The sequence below is a fragment of the Propithecus coquereli genome, unplaced genomic scaffold (genome assembly GCF_000956105.1).
Source record: "Propithecus coquereli isolate 6110/MARCELLA unplaced genomic scaffold, Pcoq_1.0 Scaffold50, whole genome shotgun sequence".
NCBI lineage: Eukaryota > Metazoa > Chordata > Mammalia > Primates > Indriidae > Propithecus > Propithecus coquereli.
In genome coordinates, this window is record NW_012150841.1 from 6430926 (window position 1) to 6452336 (window position 21411).

At 36.9% G+C, this 21411-nt stretch overlaps 1 protein-coding gene across 1 annotated transcript in view; it reads left to right on the plus strand.

Annotated features, from left to right (window-relative positions):
- Positions 1-21411, plus strand: part of POLA1 (polymerase (DNA directed), alpha 1, catalytic subunit) — a 280574-nt gene that overhangs the window by 218617 nt on the left and 40546 nt on the right. Inside the window, exon 36 of the mRNA XM_012656317.1 lies at positions 456-552. Coding sequence (XP_012511771.1) covers positions 456-552 — 97 coding nt within the window. The remainder of the gene's footprint in view (positions 1-455; positions 553-21411) is intronic.

Genomic DNA, 21411 nt, shown 5'->3' on the forward strand with positions numbered 1-21411 from the left:
TGTGGTGCCAATTATGAGCCAATAAAATTGGGCTCATAATATAGCAATATGTGTTAAACAGTTTTCAGAAATTGTTTAACTTCCTGCTTGCATGGACAGGTCCCAGTTAGGAAGCACCATACCACTTTTCCCAATTAACAGTGCAAATTGTCCCCGATGCATAGGAATTTACAATTTGACAAAATCAGTTTTTTGACAGCAGGAGTAATCAGTCTGCAGCTTCGCAAGTAGTAATCTATGATCGAAGTAGCAGGATTTATTCTGAATTATGAAAGGTATGTATGTTATATGAGGGGGACAAACCATTAGTATGATTCTCTCCTTCTTACCCCCTTTCTTAAAAAAATGCTGCTTGATATGGAAGTTGAAATTAGGGAATACACTCTGCTGAGAATGATCTATCACTCCCCACCCTCCCCAATAGTAGTATTCATTTATTTTCTGTTATATTGCAGTATTCTGACAAGTCCCTGTACACCCAGCTGTGCTTTTACCGGTACATTTTTGATGTGGACTGTGCACTGGAGAAACTTATTACCGATCATGAGAAAGGTACGTTAAAATACTGTAATTACCTTCGAGTTTAAAGTGGAAATTTGCATCATAAAAGCCAGGCCTACTGTGTCAGGCTGTTCACACAGCATCACGTTGCTGTCTCAGAAGTAGGCCGCGGTGGCCTATATGAACACAGGGATCCCCTGCATGAGGGGCGGCGGCATAGGAATCCCCAGCTTTGGCCCCCATGGCCTGTCTCACATTGTTCTCTATTGAAGCAAGGCTTTTGGGGAGGAACAGTACAAAAAGGACTCTTTAAATGCTATATTTTGAAAATGCTATTTTCTATAGAGTTTAGTAATTATAATAAAGTAAGCATAGGGAACATGATCATTGGGCCTACAAAAACCAGATATTACCACAAAAAAATAGACCTGGAGTGTGTCTCTGCTGTTCACTAAAAGCCTAGGTTCATTTTGAAAGAGAGGAATGGGGTGGAGTTCTTTTATTGACTCCATCCTAAGAGAGTGTATGGGCACTGCAGCCCATATGATCAGGTGCTGCCTGGAACCCTCTGCACCTGGCATTTCCTTATACAAGACTTGCAGGCACTGTGGGACTTAATGGGTCTTGGAAAGGCTTTGTTACATAACTTAAAGTATTTGAAAAGGCCATGACAAGTGCATGTTTTTTTCTCCTACCTGAAAATCACATTGACAACTTTTCTATTACCTGTAAAAAATAAAAGAGGCAAATTTACACATTTTTCTTATTAGTTACCTACAGAGTGTTTATGTTGTTTGTCAGCGAATATCAATTCAGTGTTTTGTTGGTCGGTTTTAGGGCTGGAGGCATATAAAAACCTACAAACATTGCTGGATTTCCTCACATAATAATCCCCATGCTGCCCTTGATTTGGTCTCACTGTTTTCAATTCCAGTTGTAATTGACTTCTGTTTTTCCATCCACAAGATAGGCTCGAAATTATTTTTTAAAATGTCTTGACTTATGTGGTTTTACTGTCCTTGGATATAAAACATTTTACAACTAATGGAGAAGCTGGTTCAGATATTAGTATCTTATCTTTAGATGTTCAACAAGGACTTAGGCTATCTCCACAGCATATATTCCATGAATTAGTCAAATTTATATAGGGAAGAAATTTCTTCTCTCCATTAATAACTAGGTTTTAGAACTTCTATTCCTGGCTAACGTCCAGCCCATATTTACCTGTGATATCATTTATAGATGTTTTTCTTAACCATAAGGACCTTTCCTTAGAGGCAGTTATAAGTTGAGGAAATTAAGTACTGTGATTCTATGATGAATGAATACAATGTCTATTTCTGTCAGGTCTGTTACCTCTTTTGGTTATCAGTATATTAGAACCTGCTGCCCCATTACTTCTTTCTGTATCTAGCCATCCTAGATTGTTTCCTATATGTACTTAGACTCTGAGGAGTTAGAATCCTCTTCCATACAGCTCTAAAATCCTTATCTGAGAGGCTGAATCAGTCTGACACGATCAGCAGCTTTCAAAAAGTCTGGTGACTCTTGGAGACGTGTAGAGGAGTGATCTGGAAAGTCACTGGAGACTTAGCCCAGCTTCTTAGAGAACATCGAGGAGTGCACATTGCTCCCCCGGAAAATAAGAGGGAATAAGCAGCTGCTTGGAAGCCTCTTGCTTGGCCAAAGGGGAAAAGTATTGACAGGATCTGTACACTCTAGGTTTACTATAGCCTTATTTCCACAAGTTTAATAATCGCACGCTTTTTTGCTGTTATCTTCAATAAATACACTACCCAGTAGTTCAGGGCAAAAACAGCACTAAGTGAATTATTGACAGGTTCTTTTACATGACAGAGGGCTAAAGAAAACAAACAACAAGAATACAAATTGTACGTGTCTGACAGAAGGAACTTCACGAAATGTTCCAAGAGCCCTTTTATTTATTGAATTTTACCTATTGAGAGTATTTTTCTTTGAGCTTCTTTCTGCTTATTTATTGTTCCTAAATTACAGTTTGGAAATAAGTAAATTAGATGAAATTTACATGCTCAGGACATTTTCACATCATGTAGTAATGCTAAATGGTATTAGGGTATTTGTTAGTAGTGGGATATAAACTGAAACTCTAGGTCTTGCTTACCAATAGTCCAAAAGCAGAGGCTTTCTAACACATGTCTGATAAGCTCTCTCCTAAGAATCACCTGGGGCATATTAAAAATCCAAATCCCTGGACCCTATGCCCAGAGATTCTAATTCAGAAGGTGTAGGATAGACTTAGGAAGCTATACTTTTAGAAAATCCCCCCAGATAATTCTGACATGCAACCAAGTTTGAGAACCCCCTGTCCTGGGTACTCAGATCAGTAGGATGGTTTCTGAATAAAAGGGAATTGAATACAGTTGTAATCCATAAGGAACAAGTGGGGAACAAGAACATTCTCATAGTCCAGAGGAGAACAATTATAGGGGGAAATGCCATACATTTAAAATAATGTGACATATCTAAAATTCTCTCACTTTATAAATTGGAGTGAAATTATCTCTTCTGATTTGCTATTCAAAGAAAACCTGCTGTAAAAATGAATTTAAAATCTGTGGGAACCAGAGGGCAAATATATTTATTCAATTTGGACCAAGGCCAGAACACCAGTGGATGTTAACATCAGAAGTCCTGTGAAAAATGACAGTCGTTACCCACAGTTATATTATTGAGAATGGGGTCTATGTATCATCTGTCAACAAATGCACTGTAACTGGTGTATGAAGTATTTACTGTAGACTCTCCTTTACTGTCAGTACCTAGCAACATTTCCTTCACTAAGATTGTTTTACCATTTCCATTGTAAAGCCCACATTTTAGGGTTGTAACTGGATGGTGGTTTTAATTTTTGTTTGAAACTTGGCAATTTGACTTGGAAAAACACGTACAAATTATTTGAAAGAGGTTTATTTTTACAGTGAAAAGTAGCTCTTGTCAAAGCCTTTTCTGTGCTTTGCTTTCAAATGAAAGTTTACAGGCCATTAGTCCATAATGTGAATTAACCCCGTTTGGTATTTTTCCCCTTCCTTTAAAACGGTAAAGAACTGTTATTCACTTTGGTGAAGTGTTTACTGCATATTCACTGTAACTACATAACATTTTTTAAAATCTTATTTCTGTGGGGCTGCGGCATTATTATTGTAACTGCTCCAGAATGTACACAGATGGCATAATGGATCCAAAGGAGGTTTTAGAGGAATATAGTGGCAATATATGAAATAAAAATCCATTTCCAGGATGGCAGCATGAAATGGTCCCATTTGACCGCCTCATCCCATGGTGTGTTGGCCTGAGTAGGGATAAGTGAACAGTTCAGGGGAAACCTGAGTCAGTTCAAATCTTTGCCCAGTTGTCTAAATTAAGTCTGCTTAAAAAACACAGGAGGAAAAAATATCTCTTGCTCTTCTCAACTGAACCTTTTTTTGTTTATTCAGCAACAGTAAAAACTATATAGATAGATAGATAGATAGATAGATAGTTTCTGTCATGTGTTGAGTGCCATCCCTCATGTCAGGAACAAAGGTGGACAGTAAACACTTTTTGCCCTGGAGGAGCTTAGGGTCTGTTGAGGAAAGACAGATTCAGCAGCTGCGAAGTACGGTATGGCCTGAGTGTCATCACCAATGTGGTCAAATATTATTTTGGAAACAGCACCACTAACTGCCTTTTCACTTAAGCGTATTATCTTTCTTTATTTCTAGAAAGAAACTTGTTTTCTGTTCCTGTTCTCTCTTAGCAGATGCTTATTTCCTCTTATTCTGTGTCAGCTATTTGTAATAAGGATGGTTGATTAGTTTGCTAGGGCTCCCATAACAATGTGGTACAGACGGGTGGCTTAAACGACAGACAAGTATTTACTCACATTTCTGGAGGCTAGAAGTCCAAGATCAAGGAATTGGCAGGGTTGGTTTCTTCTGAGGCCTCTCTCCTTGGCTGGCAGATGGCCATTTTTCCCGGTGTCTTCACATGGTCTTCCCTCTGTACCTAATCTCTTTTTATGAGGACATCAGTCATATTTGACTAGGTCCCACCCTAATGACCTCATTTAAAGTTAATTCTTTAAAGGCCCTATCTCCAAATAAGTCACATTCTAAGGCACAAAGAATTAGGACTTCAATTCCCCTTCAGTGTGAATTTTAGGGGGACACAGTTCAGTCCATACTGATGGCCTACTTGGTGGATTTTTCTATAACCCCCTTTTGAACATGTTGCATTTGTCTCTGCCAGAATTGGAACACTAGGATTTAGGACTGCTGAAGACAGGAAATGGAGTTGCAGCATAGAGGCTAGCTAAAAATGGCGATTTAACCTGATGAGAAGCATCTATTAGGAAGCCTGACTTCTCAACAGGAGTCTCTTCAGGCCTCAATGGACTGTTCTTCAGGTCACCCTGTTTCTCAAAAAGGGCTGTGGGCAGGCTGGAGTGCCCTAGCCTCCCGAGCTGCTCCTATAAAGATTGCAGTGCTCCTTGCACCCTCCTCTCAACCAGGTGAAATCTCACATTCACTTCCCCTCTTGAGTTTACCTGCTTTATTTTTTTTTTTTCCTTGAACTTTTAGGTTTCTTGTTGTGTCTTTTCTTTAGGCCTGATGGTAACATCTGTAGGCATTTCATGGTTTTCATTAGTTTTTCATTAGTGCCCAGAACTAACCTGTCCCTTTTGTAAAGTACTTTATGGTTTCCTGCTATCCTTTCACATGTGTAACACAGGGGTCTTCACAATAGCCCTGTGAGACAGCAGTGGATTGTGACCATTATATTGATGAAGAAATTTAGTTACGTAAATAAAAATTTCCTTCCTTTGCATTCCCATTGCACCCTGTGAGTGCCCTTCTCTTAGTTCTTATCCTGAATTGTCTTATTTTACTTTCTCTTCCACTAAGTTCGTTGAGGGAGAGGGTTGTAGCTTGTTTATCTGTGCTTTGCCCATTGTAGCTAGCTCACTTAATATTTGGTGAATGAATTCTTAGTGGAAAATAAGGCCACACAAGCAATTTCAAGGATTTTGGAGAAATTAGTCCTAGGAAACAGATCTGTCCATGAGTGGAAAGCAGTGTGAAGTAAAGTTCTAGAACCCCTGTATTGCTTGGCTTGACTCAGGTGTGCCATAAATTGAAGTTACTAAGGTTCCTAGGCATTTGCAGATTTAATGTCTGTTGCTTCAATTCTTTGCAAGTGATACTGAAGGCAAGTGGCATGTTGCATCTGTCATTTTGCTGATACCAATTTTGAATTGAACTGAAAGAATGTCAGGTCATTTAACTAGTGAGTGAGCCAAGCTGACTACAACTCACCGACACTGCCACAGGGTCCTGTTCTGTGTTCCACATCAGCTAAATAGTTACGCTCATGAAGTAGAAATAATTGTATTACTTTGTAGAAAATGGTCTCCAAAAGAAAGACAGACAACAGCTAGTACTGAAAAGGATCTTTAAAAGTAGAATATTTTTTTAAACCAGAAGATAAGAATTTTATATAAGAAATTTTATGCTTTGGTATATATGGGAATCTGGAGATTTCTGAGAGTCTCAAGACAGGTCCTTTTTTTTTTTTTTTTTGAGACAGATTATTGCTTCCTTGCCCAGGGTAGAGTGCAGTGGCGTCATCATAGCTCACTGCAACCTCAGACTCCTGGCCTCAAGCAATCCTCCCTTCTCAGCCTCCACAGTGCTGTAATTATAAGTATGAGCCACCACACCTGACCATAGACAGGTCACTTTTCAATGTTAAGGATTTCTACTATATTTCCTAAACTGTTGAAGTGAAAGCAGAAAAGTTTAATCATTGCTAGAAATACTGAAATAAAAGAAGTAAAGAGCCCCTGGAGTCCTCTCTAAACCAGTTGACATCTTTAGAATTTACTTTGTTAAATCCTTAGAAATTAAAAAGAAGGCTGTATCAGGGAGCGCCTATCTGGTCCATTTCTTCTTATGACACTTTTTGAAGCTCATTGGTTTGAGTTATTCCACTGAAAAACTGTTGCTGAATTTTAGAGACAAGCTTTTTCTGTTTTTTATAACTAATAACAGGTAAAGCACACAGAAAACAATTCGTACCTACCAAATACATATAAAAGTAAATAGAAACTCTTATAAGAATCTGTTTGCTCTTCTTAAAATCATATTTTTATAATTGTGAAAAACAATTTTCTTTAGAAAAACAGATTTTGAGATGAATAACTTTAAACTTCATCTTTTGTTTCATTTTCTTACAAATAAATGATCTGAGTTTTTTTTTTTTTTAACTGTTTCTTTGATTAGCTTAAGGGAATTTTTATGGTCGGGGTCCCTAACTTAGCAGTTGAGGACATAGTTAGCTCTCTCTTTATGATTAGGAAGTGATTGTAAAGATACATAAAGAATTTTGATAGTAAAGTGGCTCATATAATCTTGAGCTTCTTGGGAGGGTTGTCATTGTTAGATGTTATGTAGTTTAAATTTTTAATGACATAAGGAAATACAATATAATAAAGTACAAAACTAGGTAACCATTATGATTCTAATTTGTGATGTATATGGAAGGCAGGAAAATTAGTAAGGAACACTAGAATTTTTTATATGTACTTTCTAAGTTATGTACTCTGAGCATGTACTGCTTTTATAACAAGAAAACATTATAAGCACTAAAATTTTATAAAGAATTTTACTCAACTTGAAATAATTATTCAGTTAATTTAACAATTGAGGGAGAAAATAACACAAATGAACCCAAACCAGCTTTTTTCTGCATGCACTTTTTTTTTCCAAGTCAAACCTAAGGCCTTGTTACTCCCAGTGTGATCCGTATATCAGCAGCATAGCATCACCTTCGAGCTCGTTAGAAATGCAAAATATCAGACCCTCCCCAGACCTACTACTGCATCATCATCTGCATTTTAACAACATCCCGAGGTGATTTCTTGGCATATTAAACTTTGAGAAGCACTGATCCTAAGACATTCTCCCCTCTTAATAACTAAAGCCTACTTCCATTTTATTCATTCATTAATTAGGGTCATCCTTTTAGTAAAACTTTAAAATGACAAAGGAGCAGGCCACAGAAGTCCTGCTCATGTTTACAGTAGAATTCGTATCACAACCTGGTCTTTTGAAATATATTCTGTAATTAGACTAAAAATGTAGTAGCCTGACAAGGGCTGGTGGGGGCGGGGGGAAGCAGGAAAGCATGAGTTCTTCCACTTTGTTTCTTCTTAACTAGAAGGAACACGGGAGAAGTAAATTAGGATTTTCAAAATAGCTTTCAGCTTCTCGAGATTAGTGGCTTATAAAAGGGAGAACTGGAATGTAGTTCTACACCCACTTCATATAAGGGCCACTCTCTATGTGCCCAGAGTGAAGTTTCACCCAGTCACTGCATTCTGGGCCTCATTACAACGATTTAGATGTTCGTGAAGATTTCAAGGCATTCAACTAGATTTTTTTTAATGGAAAAAGATTGTTTCTTATATTTTGCCACTAAAAAGTTTACTTTGAAATTTACTTTTTTTTCTACCATCACTGACTTTTCTGTGCTGTTTTTATGCTCACAACAAGAATGACAAAGTTGATATTTTCCAATGGCAACAGGGAGCCTCTTAACACTGCTTTTTCTCTCTGAACACTGCCACTTTTGTTTTTGTTTAGTTTTTAACTAAAGATGACTTTACAGTGTGACAAAGGAGAAACTACATTTTCCAGGATATCATCACCTTTGTTGCTTTGCCCGTAAGTTGAGGTGTCTTGTCTTTGTACATTTCTGCCATCCTTTTTAAGATAGCTAAAGTAGTATGCGAAAGTTGCCATATATTTGGGCAGCACACTTTCAGATTCTAACTATATATCGTTTCTTTAAGCCCATTCCTGCAAATATGCACTCAACTTTTGCACTTTTATGTACAAAGGGACTTAGAGGCTAGCTCTGATAACAGACTGTTACTTGTTTTATAAAATCATTTCCTGTTATACCTTTTCAATGGGCAGGTTCCTTTCCCCTTTTGTAGTGACAAGTACAGCAACACAAACAAGTGCATCGATGTCGCAGTATCTAGGTGATAATGTGGTGATTGATGGTCTTCATTTCCAAAACATATTGTCATTTTTTGAGTGGAAAAAATGATAAGACTTTTTTCATGTACTCTTAAAAAATACCCTATCATCATTGAGAAAAAAATTAAACGGTTCTCAAGCAGTTAGATCATAATGTGAGCTAATCATTTTATTTTGAAGAAAAGTATTTTTAAACAGTTAAGCTAGTGAATTTACTTTTAAAATGTATTGTGCTTACACAGTAGATGGTTTTATTTCCATGATGTTTTTTACTACATAATTATACATCTTAATTACGTAATTACTATCATAATTATTATGTAATTGCATGTACTTCCACTAATTACAAAATCAGGAAGTGTAATTATCTAGCAAAAACTTTATGAAATTTCATGCACCAAAAATTATTTAAAAGGCTATTCCAATGGTCTAATGGAAGGCTTTCCATGGTTAATCTTCTTAGTTATGACTTCAGTTTAGAACTTGAACTCATAGGCCAGGACAAGAAGGACAACTGCCAACAGACCAACACTAAACTGAGTATTGTGGTAACGATGGACTTTGTCCCTTGTGAATTAAAGTTGGAAAGTATTTTAATTTCTTTGTGATTATGGAGTTGTAGTAAGAATAATAATATCTAAATGTTTGACTAGGTATCACAAAAACTGTCAATGGACAGGGCAGTTCTTTCTTAGGAAATAATTGATTAATAGAATTGACAATCAAGGCCCTTAGGTTGCAAAACAGCCAGGTCTGCTGTAATTCTATAATGTGAATGGCTTATTTAGCTATCTGTTCCTTTAAAAGCAATAATAATAATATTCAATATTCTGTTTCTTCAGTTTGGAGAAGGTTTTTTTCCAGTTCGTGTTTATATTTGCTAAGATATGAGCAAACATATCAAAAGAGCATATTCTTTTTCTACTACTTGATGTCAAAAGCAGCTTTTGAGACATAAACATAAACGCACAAACATGTAACATCAGACCCTAAATAAAGACAGAAGGTTTAATTCAATAAAGCTATGATGCCTTTACCATTCAAAACGACATACAAATTGCACAGTGAAACAATAGTCATGACAGCAAATTAGATATGACATCTAAATTACACTACAAAGAGAAATCCCGGAACCATTTTTGGTCTGTAGGAGTCTATTTTAGCCCAGGTTTAAAACCCAGTCTAGAGACTCTGCTTTATTGTCTAAGTGGGGTAATGTTGTAGAAGACTAATTGGAGGTTGGTTGAATTAATTGCACATTAATTAGGAGGAAAGGGCTTATAATACTCATGGCAGAGAAAAGAGTAAGTATCATGATAGAATGTATTATAAGTTTCAGGAATGAATATCAAATTATCAATATTTGTATAATACCTATATATAATCCGTTACCACATAACCTAAATAAAGCATTTGGGGTTAGATATAGTTACACTAAATTTTATTTCCCCCAAGTTAGTGTTTCTCACTACAAATGTATTGAAACAGCCACTTAAAATATATAACAGTTACCTCTTTTAAAAATGCAGCCTTAAACATTAAAAGGTTCAGCTCTGTAGTCTTAGAAATAGATGACATTCCATTTTTTTCTTAAAACTTTCTAAAGAAGCACTCTTTGTGGTTTTATCAGTTACTGAGTTCGTGACTTTTTTAAACTAACTGAAATTTCTAACATGTGAATTAAAAAAAAAATCAATGAATAGTATGAAAATGCCAATCTCATTTGCTTCAAGCAAATTAGAGGATTTGTAGTCATCCAGAATTGTTTTATGGTCTTGGAGATGTTTGGGATTTAAACAGATTTAGTCTGACTCTGTTATTTTTCTCTAGTAGTTAGGAGTTATCTTTAAATGCATATTCTTTTCCTCTTGGGAATCTTGTCCCATTTACTTAGCCCAAAATTTAATTTCTTAATCATTTCTTATTTGCCTTAGCTCTATTGTGATAACATTTCTTGTCATGGTTTCAGAAGTGTTTATGCTCCCTCTGTGAGACAGCATTGCCTCACATGTATCCTCTTAATGTTTTGTTTTTGTTTCGGTGGTTGGTATTTTATTTTTTACCAGTTGTTTGAGTCGTGCCAGAATAGCTTTTAGTGGTTAAAAGGTAGGTATTTGCTTAATCCTCATCCTTCCAATTACAGACGAGATTTAATTTTGTAACTGACAATGTTTAAACTTTTTTGTTGTTTTGCTTTGCTTTTTTGCTTTTCATATAAATCGGCATGTCTTCGTTATCCTCAATAATTCTTTAAATTCTTCATAATTATCTAAGGAAATTAACCATAACTTTTGAAATCTAATAATGTCCTTGTGATGTCTCCATTTACCCTGTAGCTCCCCATTTATTATTTTATGCTGTACTGTTGCGTCCATATTATGCTACCCCTCATACACAAAGAAAACCCGTCAATTTGACTCATTCTTAAAGTAGTTCTTCGTGTAGTTGTCAGAATTTATTCAGCTCCATCTGCATTCTCTTACCTTGTGGCCAACAGGACAGTAATAGACAGAATTAGTAGGCTGTCATTGAGTTAAATTGAATTAACATTGATTGCATTCTTCCTGTGTAAAGGCCCTAGGAAACCCTTCTCTCCTTGATCTGTGAGCCCTGTGAACCTTAACACCATCCCTTAGAACTTAAGGCTTAAACCAGCTCACAAAAGGGTAATTTTAGACACTGATGTACTTTTCTTGTTTTAAGAAATTATTGTAAAACCAAACTTAGTAAAAAGGTCACAAAACCAGGTCTGTGTGTTAGTTTGTTATTCTCTGTTTGTCCCCTCCTCGTGCCCTGCACCCCCCCCCATTTCATTCAGTGGGGATTTGTTGAGTCTCCACCCTGTATGATATTGCTGCTAGAGGTAATAACACTTCTGACTATTTGCTTATCCGTGCAGTCACCCTCTAAACACCTACTTTTTACAGGACTTTACTTCTTATGGAAAACATTCACATCCATTTTTTACTTTTCATAAACAGTCCCATTGAATAGGGATACGTAGTTGACATTTTCAGATAAGAAAACAATCTCAGAAAGATGAAATGACCCTTCCAAGGCAGCAAAGCTTGGGGAGTGTAAGAGCCCAGTGTTCTCTCTGCTATGTCACAGCTACCCTGTTCTGTCTTAATCTAGTAGAGAAACTTCAGCCTGAAGGCAGATAACTCAAATACAAGGGAATGGTATGAAGTGCTGAGGGATCTCAGCATATACCTCAGGAAAGGTTTCTTGGTGGAGATGGAATCTGAGTTGGGCCTTAAAGAGCTGGAACGCATTCTACTAAGTGAGGTATCCCAAGAATGGAAAGACAAGCACCACATGTACTCGCCATCAAATTGGTATTAACTGATCAACACATAAGTGCACACATAAGAATAACATCTATTGGATGTTGGGCAGGGGGGAGGGGGGGGGGGGGGCAGGTATATGCATACACAAAGAGTGCAATGCGCACCACCCAAAGGATGGACATATTTGAAACTCGGACTTGGGGGGGGGGCAAGGGCAACATACGTAACCTAAACATCTGTACCCCCATAATATGCTGAAATAAAAAAAAGAGTGGGTGAGATTTTAATAGACACAGATGCAGTCTTGTAGTTTGAGGCTAAATTTTCTTTCTCACTTTTCTTTAAGTGCTCTATTGCTTATCTAGCTCTTATAAGTCAAAGAACCGCGTTTGACAAATGCATCATGATTTTAAAGCATATCTGCATTCAAAGTTTAGTCTCAAAGTGCTTATAAAGAGACTGATCTATGTGAAGCTTTAAACCCAGGACTGTAAGCTGGAAGGGCATTCTCTCTTCATTCCCCTCTATAACCAGCAGTGGTACTTTGAAAGAAATTGATCCATCTTACAGGATACATCTGTCAAAAGTGTATCACAGTGTTTTCCTATCTTTTTTTTTTTTTTTTTTTTTTTTTTTTTGAGACAGAGTCTCACTCTTTTGCCTGGGCTACAGTGAGTGCCGTGGCGTCAGCCTAGCTCACAGCAACCTCAAACTCCTGGGCTCAAGCGATCCTTCTGCCTCAGCCTCCCGAGTAGCTGGGACTACAGGCATGCGCCACCATGCCCGGCTAATTTTTTCTATATATTTTTAGTTGTCCAATTAATTTCTTTCTATTTTTAGTAGAGACGGGGTCTCGCTCTTGCTCAGGCTGGTTTCGAACTCCTGAGCTCAAACAATCCGCCCACCTCAGCCTCCCAGAGTGCTAGGATTGATTACAGGCTTGAGCCACCATGCCCGGCCGGTGTTTTCCTATCTTAAATAATTTACTCAGAATATAATAATGTAAGTATTTTGACATGAAAATGTTACATACTGTGATATATTCACTTATCTTAACACAGACATCTTTAAAGGAAAATGTGGTAAGACAAAACAGAAATAGGAATTAAAAGAGGTAAATGACAGACCAAACAAGTTGTATATAGAAGATAAAAATAAAGTTATGTTAGCATTATGACCATAGAATATAAAAATGTTTTACTGAAAGCATGACTAGTTTTTTTCTTTTCTTTTTTTAAAAACTTTCACTATCATCATGGTGAAAGTTTGAACATATGTAGGACTTATGAAGTAAATCTTTACTGCTGAACTAATTTCAGTGTTGTATTGGTATAATATATATTGTCTTAGCAAAAAAAAGTCAATGTGGAAAAGTCAGTAAAATCCAGGATGAAAGAGAGTTTGAACCCTAGTCTATCTTCAGGAAATTCTTCAACAGAGCACACTCTGGTCTCTGTTACTAAAGGCATTTCATCACTTTTAACAAATATGCCACAGTAAATTTATTAGTATGCTACAAAGAAATTTTCAAAATAATTAAGACTAAACTACACTTGTCAAAATAAATGAATGAAATACAATTTTGAATCATCTTTCTTCACTTATTGCTCATTTGCATAATTCAGTAACTTACACAGGAATCTTTCAGTCATTGGTGTGAATTAGCAAGGTTCTGCTAGTCCTTGTTGTACGGCAGGAATTACACTACCATGTAATTAGCTATTCCAGACATGGACTAACGGGAAATACCAAAGGGCACAGCAAAATCTAAAGAGACAAGGCAGGGAATCTAAAGACAAGAGACAATCAAAGACACCCAACAAACTCAAGCTGGTAGACCACAGGGAATTTTGAATGAAGCCTCTTAATTTATTTTGAGAATAAGAAATCAGTAGTATGAGAGAAATCTCAACAAGATTAGCTGACTAAGCCTACTTAAAAAAAAATATCTCTATAGTGCATGGTGCGCCAGGTTAACCACTCCTGTTTGTTAGTCTGTATACAGCTCAACAAATAGCCGGCAAAGCTTTTCATGGGTATATAGTGGCTTTCCATTGAGGTTTTCACTCTTTGAAGGAGGTCATTTATACCAATGAGATCTGTACATGCAAATTGCTTTCCCTATATGTAAGGGGTCATTCCTTTCACAGCCGACTTGCTCATCTCTTTTATAGAGGTTTTGTTATTTTTGTACTGCTCCCAAAGGAATGATGGGAATCATTCCCCCCGCCCCCCATCTAACTTAGCATCCAAATCTTTTCCCTCCAGCTCTGTGAAACTTTTGTGTGCTGATCTTTGGGAACAAAATAAGCTGTTGGCAGCAGGCTTTAGCTCTGAATCCGGAAACTTTTTTCATTCTTTCAACCTGAAATATCATCTCTTTAGATTTGCCTTTCTTTCTCACCTAATTCTAAGGAAATATCTTTTTCATTGCAGCAGAGTGTCACTGTAACATGCTAAGGCATGTGGGAAATTCTTGGAAGCAGTGTCCTCAAAACGTCATTTTTAGTTTGGCTCCAAAATGATGTAAGCTCATAGAAACTAGAGGAACAGAGAAGCGAAGTGATGGATTTAAGGTTTAGCTATCAAAACCTAACTTCTGATTCCATTACTGAAGTGGAGGGAAAGATAACATTTGTCTTTTGCCCAGGCTTTAAGAAATCATGCAAGCATTCAAAGGTTCTAGCCTGTAGTGTTCAGGAGTTTTAGGAAGGAGGAGCTTCAGGCATACTATGTGAGTGCTTTGTAAATATTTGTTGTTTTGTTACTTCCTTCTGCTAGCATTTGTTGAACACGAGGGGCACTGACCTGGGCTTCTCAAAGGCAATATAGGGTAGTGATTAAAAGTTCAAGCTCTGGAGCCAGAATGCCCAGTGCAAGTTTTGGCTTTCTACCTCTTACTACATAAATAACCCTGGAGTGCCTGTACTGCCCTGTCTATAAAACAAGAATGAGAATAGCACCTACTTCATAGGGTTCTGAATTCAGCAGGATAATATGGAAACAGGGTAATATGTAAAACGCCTAGGACATTAAACTGGCAGTGTGTAGCATGCCTAGGACAGTAAGCATGCAGTAAATGTCAGTTGGTTTTATTACTTCTGAGAACAACGCTTTGTCTAAACCACTATCAATAGTACTTAGAGTTACTGTATTCGAATTGGTTCTATAGCCTGTCACTGACCATGTTTTGTTCAGATTTGTATCCCCAGCATGTAGCACAACACCAGACATGTAGTAAGTGCTTGATTCACATTTACTGAATGCTTACAGTATAAAAAAGGCATGGTCCTGACTCTCAAGGAGCTTAAATATATCTTGATAATTGTTTTTTAGTTTTCTTATTTATTGAAATAGCATTTATGTGAGAAGTATATTTAAAAAGATAAATTTAATTCTCGGTTCTCTGTACTTAATGGAAGAAGGTGAAACATGAATAATCCACAAGCCAGATATCTGAGTCAGTAAATCTGGGGTAAGGTCCAGGCAGCTGTGTATTTAGAAAGCTCCACAGGTGATTCCAGTGCACATCCACAGTGAGTGAGTGAAACTCTTCAAACTTTAATATTGCTTTTTGTCAAATATGCATCGTTTGACTTTGATACAGAAAGGGAGACTGAGTGGCATCTAGATAATTTAAATAGATAGTAGAAAGGAAAATGAAATCAAACACAAGAATTATTTCCTAGATAAAGGAAGAAGCATTTATGGTATTGTATGAGCTAATATAGCATCAGAAATAAAGTGAAGAAAAAAATAGGCTAGGGAAAAGTAAGCAAGAAGGAAGTGTTTTCTGGTAATGAGCAAACTGAAGATGAAATAAATGCATTTCAACAAAATTGGCTAAAAAGCACGTCATTTTCTCCATTAACTTTCATTATAAAAATAGGAAAAGGCTGTTGGGGAACATGGGGAAATCCTTGAGGAGACTGGATGGGTAACTGGGATGGTATTAAGGTGGAGGCTAACCCTAATGTGGCATTTATGGGCCTCCGTGGTTTGGATTTCTAGGACCTTTCCCACCTCCTGTCCTCTTCTACTTACCTTGAGTCCCAGCTGATTGGATCCTGGGTGGAGCAGCCCTTCTGCCGGTTTATAATGTTGCCTTGTCCCCCAACTGGTCTGGGACAGGATGGTAGTAATAGAGGCTTGAGAAGGATATCTCTGAGTACTACGATCACCTCTTGGGCTTAGCTGGGGTATCTGGCAGAAATTGCTTGACTGGCCTCATTTACCAGTTTTGCAATCCTGAAGCTAGAAAACAGTCTCAGATTGCCCTTTTTTGCCCAGAAGGATTTGGACTGCACCTCCCTGGTACCTGTAGATTAGACCCCTCACCAGTCCCTGAGCAGGCCTTGACACCACTTTGGTCACATCCTTTGGAGGATTGTGGTTTTCTCTGCCTTGATGAGCCAACCTTATCCCAGTCTCTACCTGTTGGTATTCTAGTCATACTTTAAGGCCTCTCAGCCAGAAGTGATCTCTTTGTCCTCTGAACTCCTCTAGCTCTTAAGCACTATCCCTTTTGCATTATAACTCTTTGAGGACAGGGACCATGCTTGATACATTATTGTATGTCTGATGGCAACTTGCTCATGATAGGAACCTAATAAATGGTATGTGAAATTAATGTTTTCTAGAATAGAGCACTTTCTATCTCTTTTTCACTGCTATTTAATTTCCCATTGTACCCTCCAACAGGATCATAAAAAATTTTCCATCTATGTATCCATACATTCATCATTTAGTCCATGCCATCTCCTGACTCCACACAGACTTAATTTCCCACCTTAATTTTCTTACTTTCTGACAATTCCTAATAGAGTTAGGCTGTGATATGCATCTCCAGGAGATTACATAAATTCCAGCCTAGAAATTTCTTTGTTCAAACCTTTAGGTTATATAAATCAAACTTGGTGCTCTGCCATATTAGTGGAATCAATTTAAAAAGTCTAAACCTTTATATCAAATGAGGACTGTTTCTGCCCAGGCCCACTCCTTGCCCTCCAGAACCTATATACATATAATAGCAGCTGGCCATTTTGCCTGCAGATTTTTCTAGTGATTCACAGTTGTAGCTCTTGAATGACCTTACTATCTTTGAATTTCTCCCCATACTCCAAATTTGTAATTTGGTTGGCTAGCCTTTATTATATCTTGAAATGTCTGGAGGCCAGCTCCACATAGCTCTCCTGAAGGTGGGAAGGTGAGGAGCTGCAGAGAGACTTTGCAGACTGGTCTTCTCTTATCTCCCCCTGTGACCCTCAGTTGAACAGCATACAGGTACACATATTGATGGCAATGTAGGTTTGTAAACAGTACTATTAATAGGCTGGGGCTGGGGGAGAAAAAATAGTAAGCCCACAAGAAATGTGGAGATACCTGTTTTGGGTGTAACCTGCAAGACATACTCTAACAGAGTAATCATTGCACAATATAATTGCAGGAGACTGAACAAGTTAGAAAATCTATTCGTGGTTTGCCGCTGACTCACTTTGTGGCATGGGCAAACCGTTATTACTCTTTGCTTTAGTTGTCTTATTTGTTCAAAAAAGGAAAAATAACATGTCTTTAAAAAGCACTCTGAAATTCCTCTGAAAGGAGTTCTGTAAGTGCAAAGTACTATTGTTGTTTTTATTATTATTATTATTAGTGTTCTAGTATGATTTAGTTTTATGCCACGTAAGTCACAGATGTTTCAGTTCTTCTCATTGATGAATTATAAAACACTTCCATCTCATTCTGTTTCACGGCATTGATAACAGTTTAGCACATCTTTGTTTTAACCCCAGTTAAAGTATATGTCCAAAATAGATCTCATTAACAAAATACAATTACCAAATTAAATATATCTATGCTACTTTCTATTGTTTTTTTTCTTCTTAAAAAAGTGGTTACCAACAACTACTAAATAAGACCTTTAATTACTGCCAATCTTCTCTTGAAAGTAACAGTGCTTATCTTGAGTAGTTTGAACTGTAAGTGGTATTCAGTACACAGTGGGGTTGTAATGCGATTATGAAGTGTACCAAGTTAGTGATAAATAAGCATGATAAACCATATATTTGTGTTAGAAATAATATTTGAATTATCAACTGAATAAAAAGGCAACTACTGGTTCCTTGGGGGTGGGCATGTGATAAAAATAAAATACAGTTAAGTATACTTGGAATAAAAAATTGTGTGTGCTTCCATATACATTACAGAAACCTTTTAAATTTAATGGGTTTTGAGTATACAGCATTTAAATTACTGGGAGAATTAAAATATTTCCTTTGATCTCTGGCATTAAGCTTTCCAAATTAGGATTTTTTTTTTTATTTCTTAACTCATTCATCAGTAGAGACCTTTGGCTTTTATATAAAATACTGTATAGTTCTCCCCCAGATTTCCAGTGATTTTCGAATGGAGTAGCAATGAAAAATGCATTTTCTTTAACTACAGTAAAACTTGGGTATAAAATCATGCAAGAATAATATAACTTTCTTTTTCTTTTTTTCCCAATATTTTAGTAACCATAGAAATAACTTATGATTAATTAACAGAAAGAATTCCTGGTGATTAGGAGCAGGCTGAAGCTCTTGCTCAGTAACAATTTGATCGCTATACAAGTATTCACTTTCTTTAAACATCTCCCTACCCCTGATAAATGCAGACCAGGATATTCTGTTATCATAAATAGTACCGGAACAAGCTTAACCAATCACCTTCTAGCACACAGCCAACTCTGCAGCACTCCTTTTTAGACTACCACATGCTGTAATTCAAATTATCACATTAGCTATCCAAACGCACCATTTGTTTTTAAATACGAGAATGTTTACCTGAATTTTTCCCCTTTTCATCTTCCCACCCCACTTCACTGGTGCATTGTCACTACAATGACAGGTTTATTTATGTGCTTTAATATCCTGACTTGCTGTCATTTTAAAAATTTATTCCTATGTCTCCATAAGGGTCTTCTTGAACATGTTAAAATATTAGTTATTATGGAGTAGCTTTGTGTCTTGTCTTTTCCATGATGCCCTCTTGAATCTTGCCTTTATTCAGACTTTGAAATATTTAAGCACTTCTAAACTCCCGCCTTAAAATTTTAGTACCAGTCTTTCTCTGGAAACCGAGGATGCCTTCCGAAACTCAAAGAAATTCGAGAATTTGAATCTATAAAAATGGAAGAGTTTATTGTCCACAATGGAGTCTGGCACCTAACGGTTACCATTTTGGACACTACTGTATAAAGTTTCCGAATACAAGCCACTCAGAGTTTATACCTGCATATAAAACTAATGCATGAGTTAGGGAATGTCATTTATTATGTAGTAACAAGGAGTCCTAAGTGTTTTGGTAAATGTTTTGGTTTGAACCATATAAAATGCTGACATTTAACCATTTTTGACCTACAAAACATGGTAACTTCATGTGGCTTATCCTAATAAGTTCAGACCAGTCTAGCTTATATAAATTGCTTTCTCTACTTTTGCTACTTTCCCTTATTTTTTCTCAGTTAGTACTTTTACTCCAACAACCTTTTCTTTGCTACCACCCTTTTGTATTTCTCAGTTAATAACATTTTTTCTAGTGCCCTTCCCTTGTCAACTAATTCCCCAAATCTGTTAGCTGCAGAATTAGCACAAAGAAGGCTGGTTGCATAGTACCTCCATGATGCAATCAGTACTTACCACTTCAAGTGTTTGACCTGTTTTGAGATTTTCATTATCTTAGAAGGGTAGTGTCATTGCATACATTTACTGCCGAATAAATAAGCCACCATAGTTCCTTCTCAAATGAAAAAAGCAGAAGAGAAAAAGACTACTTTTTTGTTCAGCATTGATAAAGGCCATGCTATGTGATGTCTTTGTTATGACATGATTTGGCTAAAGCATATCTGGAGAATAAAATTAACTAATAAGTGTCTTTTGTTATATTTGCCTTTATTCCACTTTTTTAATGTAAATTAATAAGTCCCTGTAGTTTTTTTTTTTTTAACAGTTTATTGTCTTTGGATCTTTGTCTCAAAATAAATGGGATATGTTACATTTTATGATTAGAAGTGATAGAGACATCACCTATCCCTTGGTTTGAAACTCTAGAAATCATACCATTTTTATTTCTGTCCATTTGTATTTGCAATTCACTAGTTTCCAGGGCAACATAGTATTGATTTATTCAGACTCATCCATATTTTCGTTATTAAGTTGACATTTTTATTTAAAGCAGATTTGTCAGTAGTTAGTAGTGACAGGCAAATAAAAATAAAATACAAATGTTAAATCCTTTATTATTGAACCATTCAACTCTTTACATGTGGTAATGCTAATCTTCACAATAATCTGCTAAGTGGATGCTATTATCCATTTTACAGATATTAAACAGATTAAACAGATAAACTTATTTTCTAGGACAGTAAACTAAATCTAATACAGACCCATAATTGAAACTTGGGACCAGCAGAGTCCAAAGACTTTAGTCCCTCTGCCCTTTATTATAGGTTTGGTTTTAGCAAATATTTATTGATTGCTTACCATGCATCAGGCTTAGCCAAGGTATCTGATCTCATGGCACATTCTACAGAGGAAGAGAGATGAGCAAGATCATTTCAGACAGTAACAACCCCTACAGTGACAATAAAATGGGGTGGTTTGGTGGAAGTAGATAGGATTTCTTTCTATGAAGGTTGTGTTTGAGCTGAGACTGAGTGACAAGAAGTAGGAGATTCTGGAGGTGTAGAACATTCTACACCAATGGAATGGCAAGGGGAGAGAGGCCGAGGCTGGGGCATCTTTCAGCAGCCAAGAGGTCACAGCCAGTAGAGGGAAAGTAATTGGAGATGAAGTTGGAAAGATAAGGAGGGGCTAGATCTTGAAAGAAGGGCTTTGGTAAGGAATATGAATATTATCCTCAGTACAGTGGGGAGTTCCTTGAAGCTTTTAAATAGGAGAGTGGCATGATCTGATTTAGGACTTACAAAAGATCACTCTGGCTACTGTTTGTTGAGTGACTAGATCAGATTGTGTGTATTTCCACTGTGGGAGCCTTTTGGAAGGCCTCCCTCCACCAAATGTGCATCTCCTGGAAATATTCCATGTTTTTAATCTAGAAATAATGTGCAGAGGCCTAAAGGAAAATGCTAAAACCTTAAAAACTGTGTATTAATTAGGGAGATTCTGAAGAGCACCACAACTTTGAAAGGTGATGGGAATAATGCAGCCTTATTCCCATCTCAGCATGTTGTTTGTTACATGCTCTGCTAAGCAGCTGCTAGCGACCTAAAGACCTAGAGTTATGACAGTGACTAGATTCATAAGTTATATTGTCCTAACTTGTAGAGATGGAGATAAAGAATTGTGTTAATACACAAAGTGTTGCTAGATACTAATAGTTAGTGCTGGAGTACCTTCCACATTGGTTCCAAGTGCCTTATAAGACCTTTTGGTTTTATTAATAGTTTTCTTTTAGTACATTTGAAATATGTCATTGGCTTTTTAAAAAATTAAATATACCGCCATGCGCAGTGGCTCACGCCTGTAATCCTAGCTCTCTGGGAGGCCGAGGCG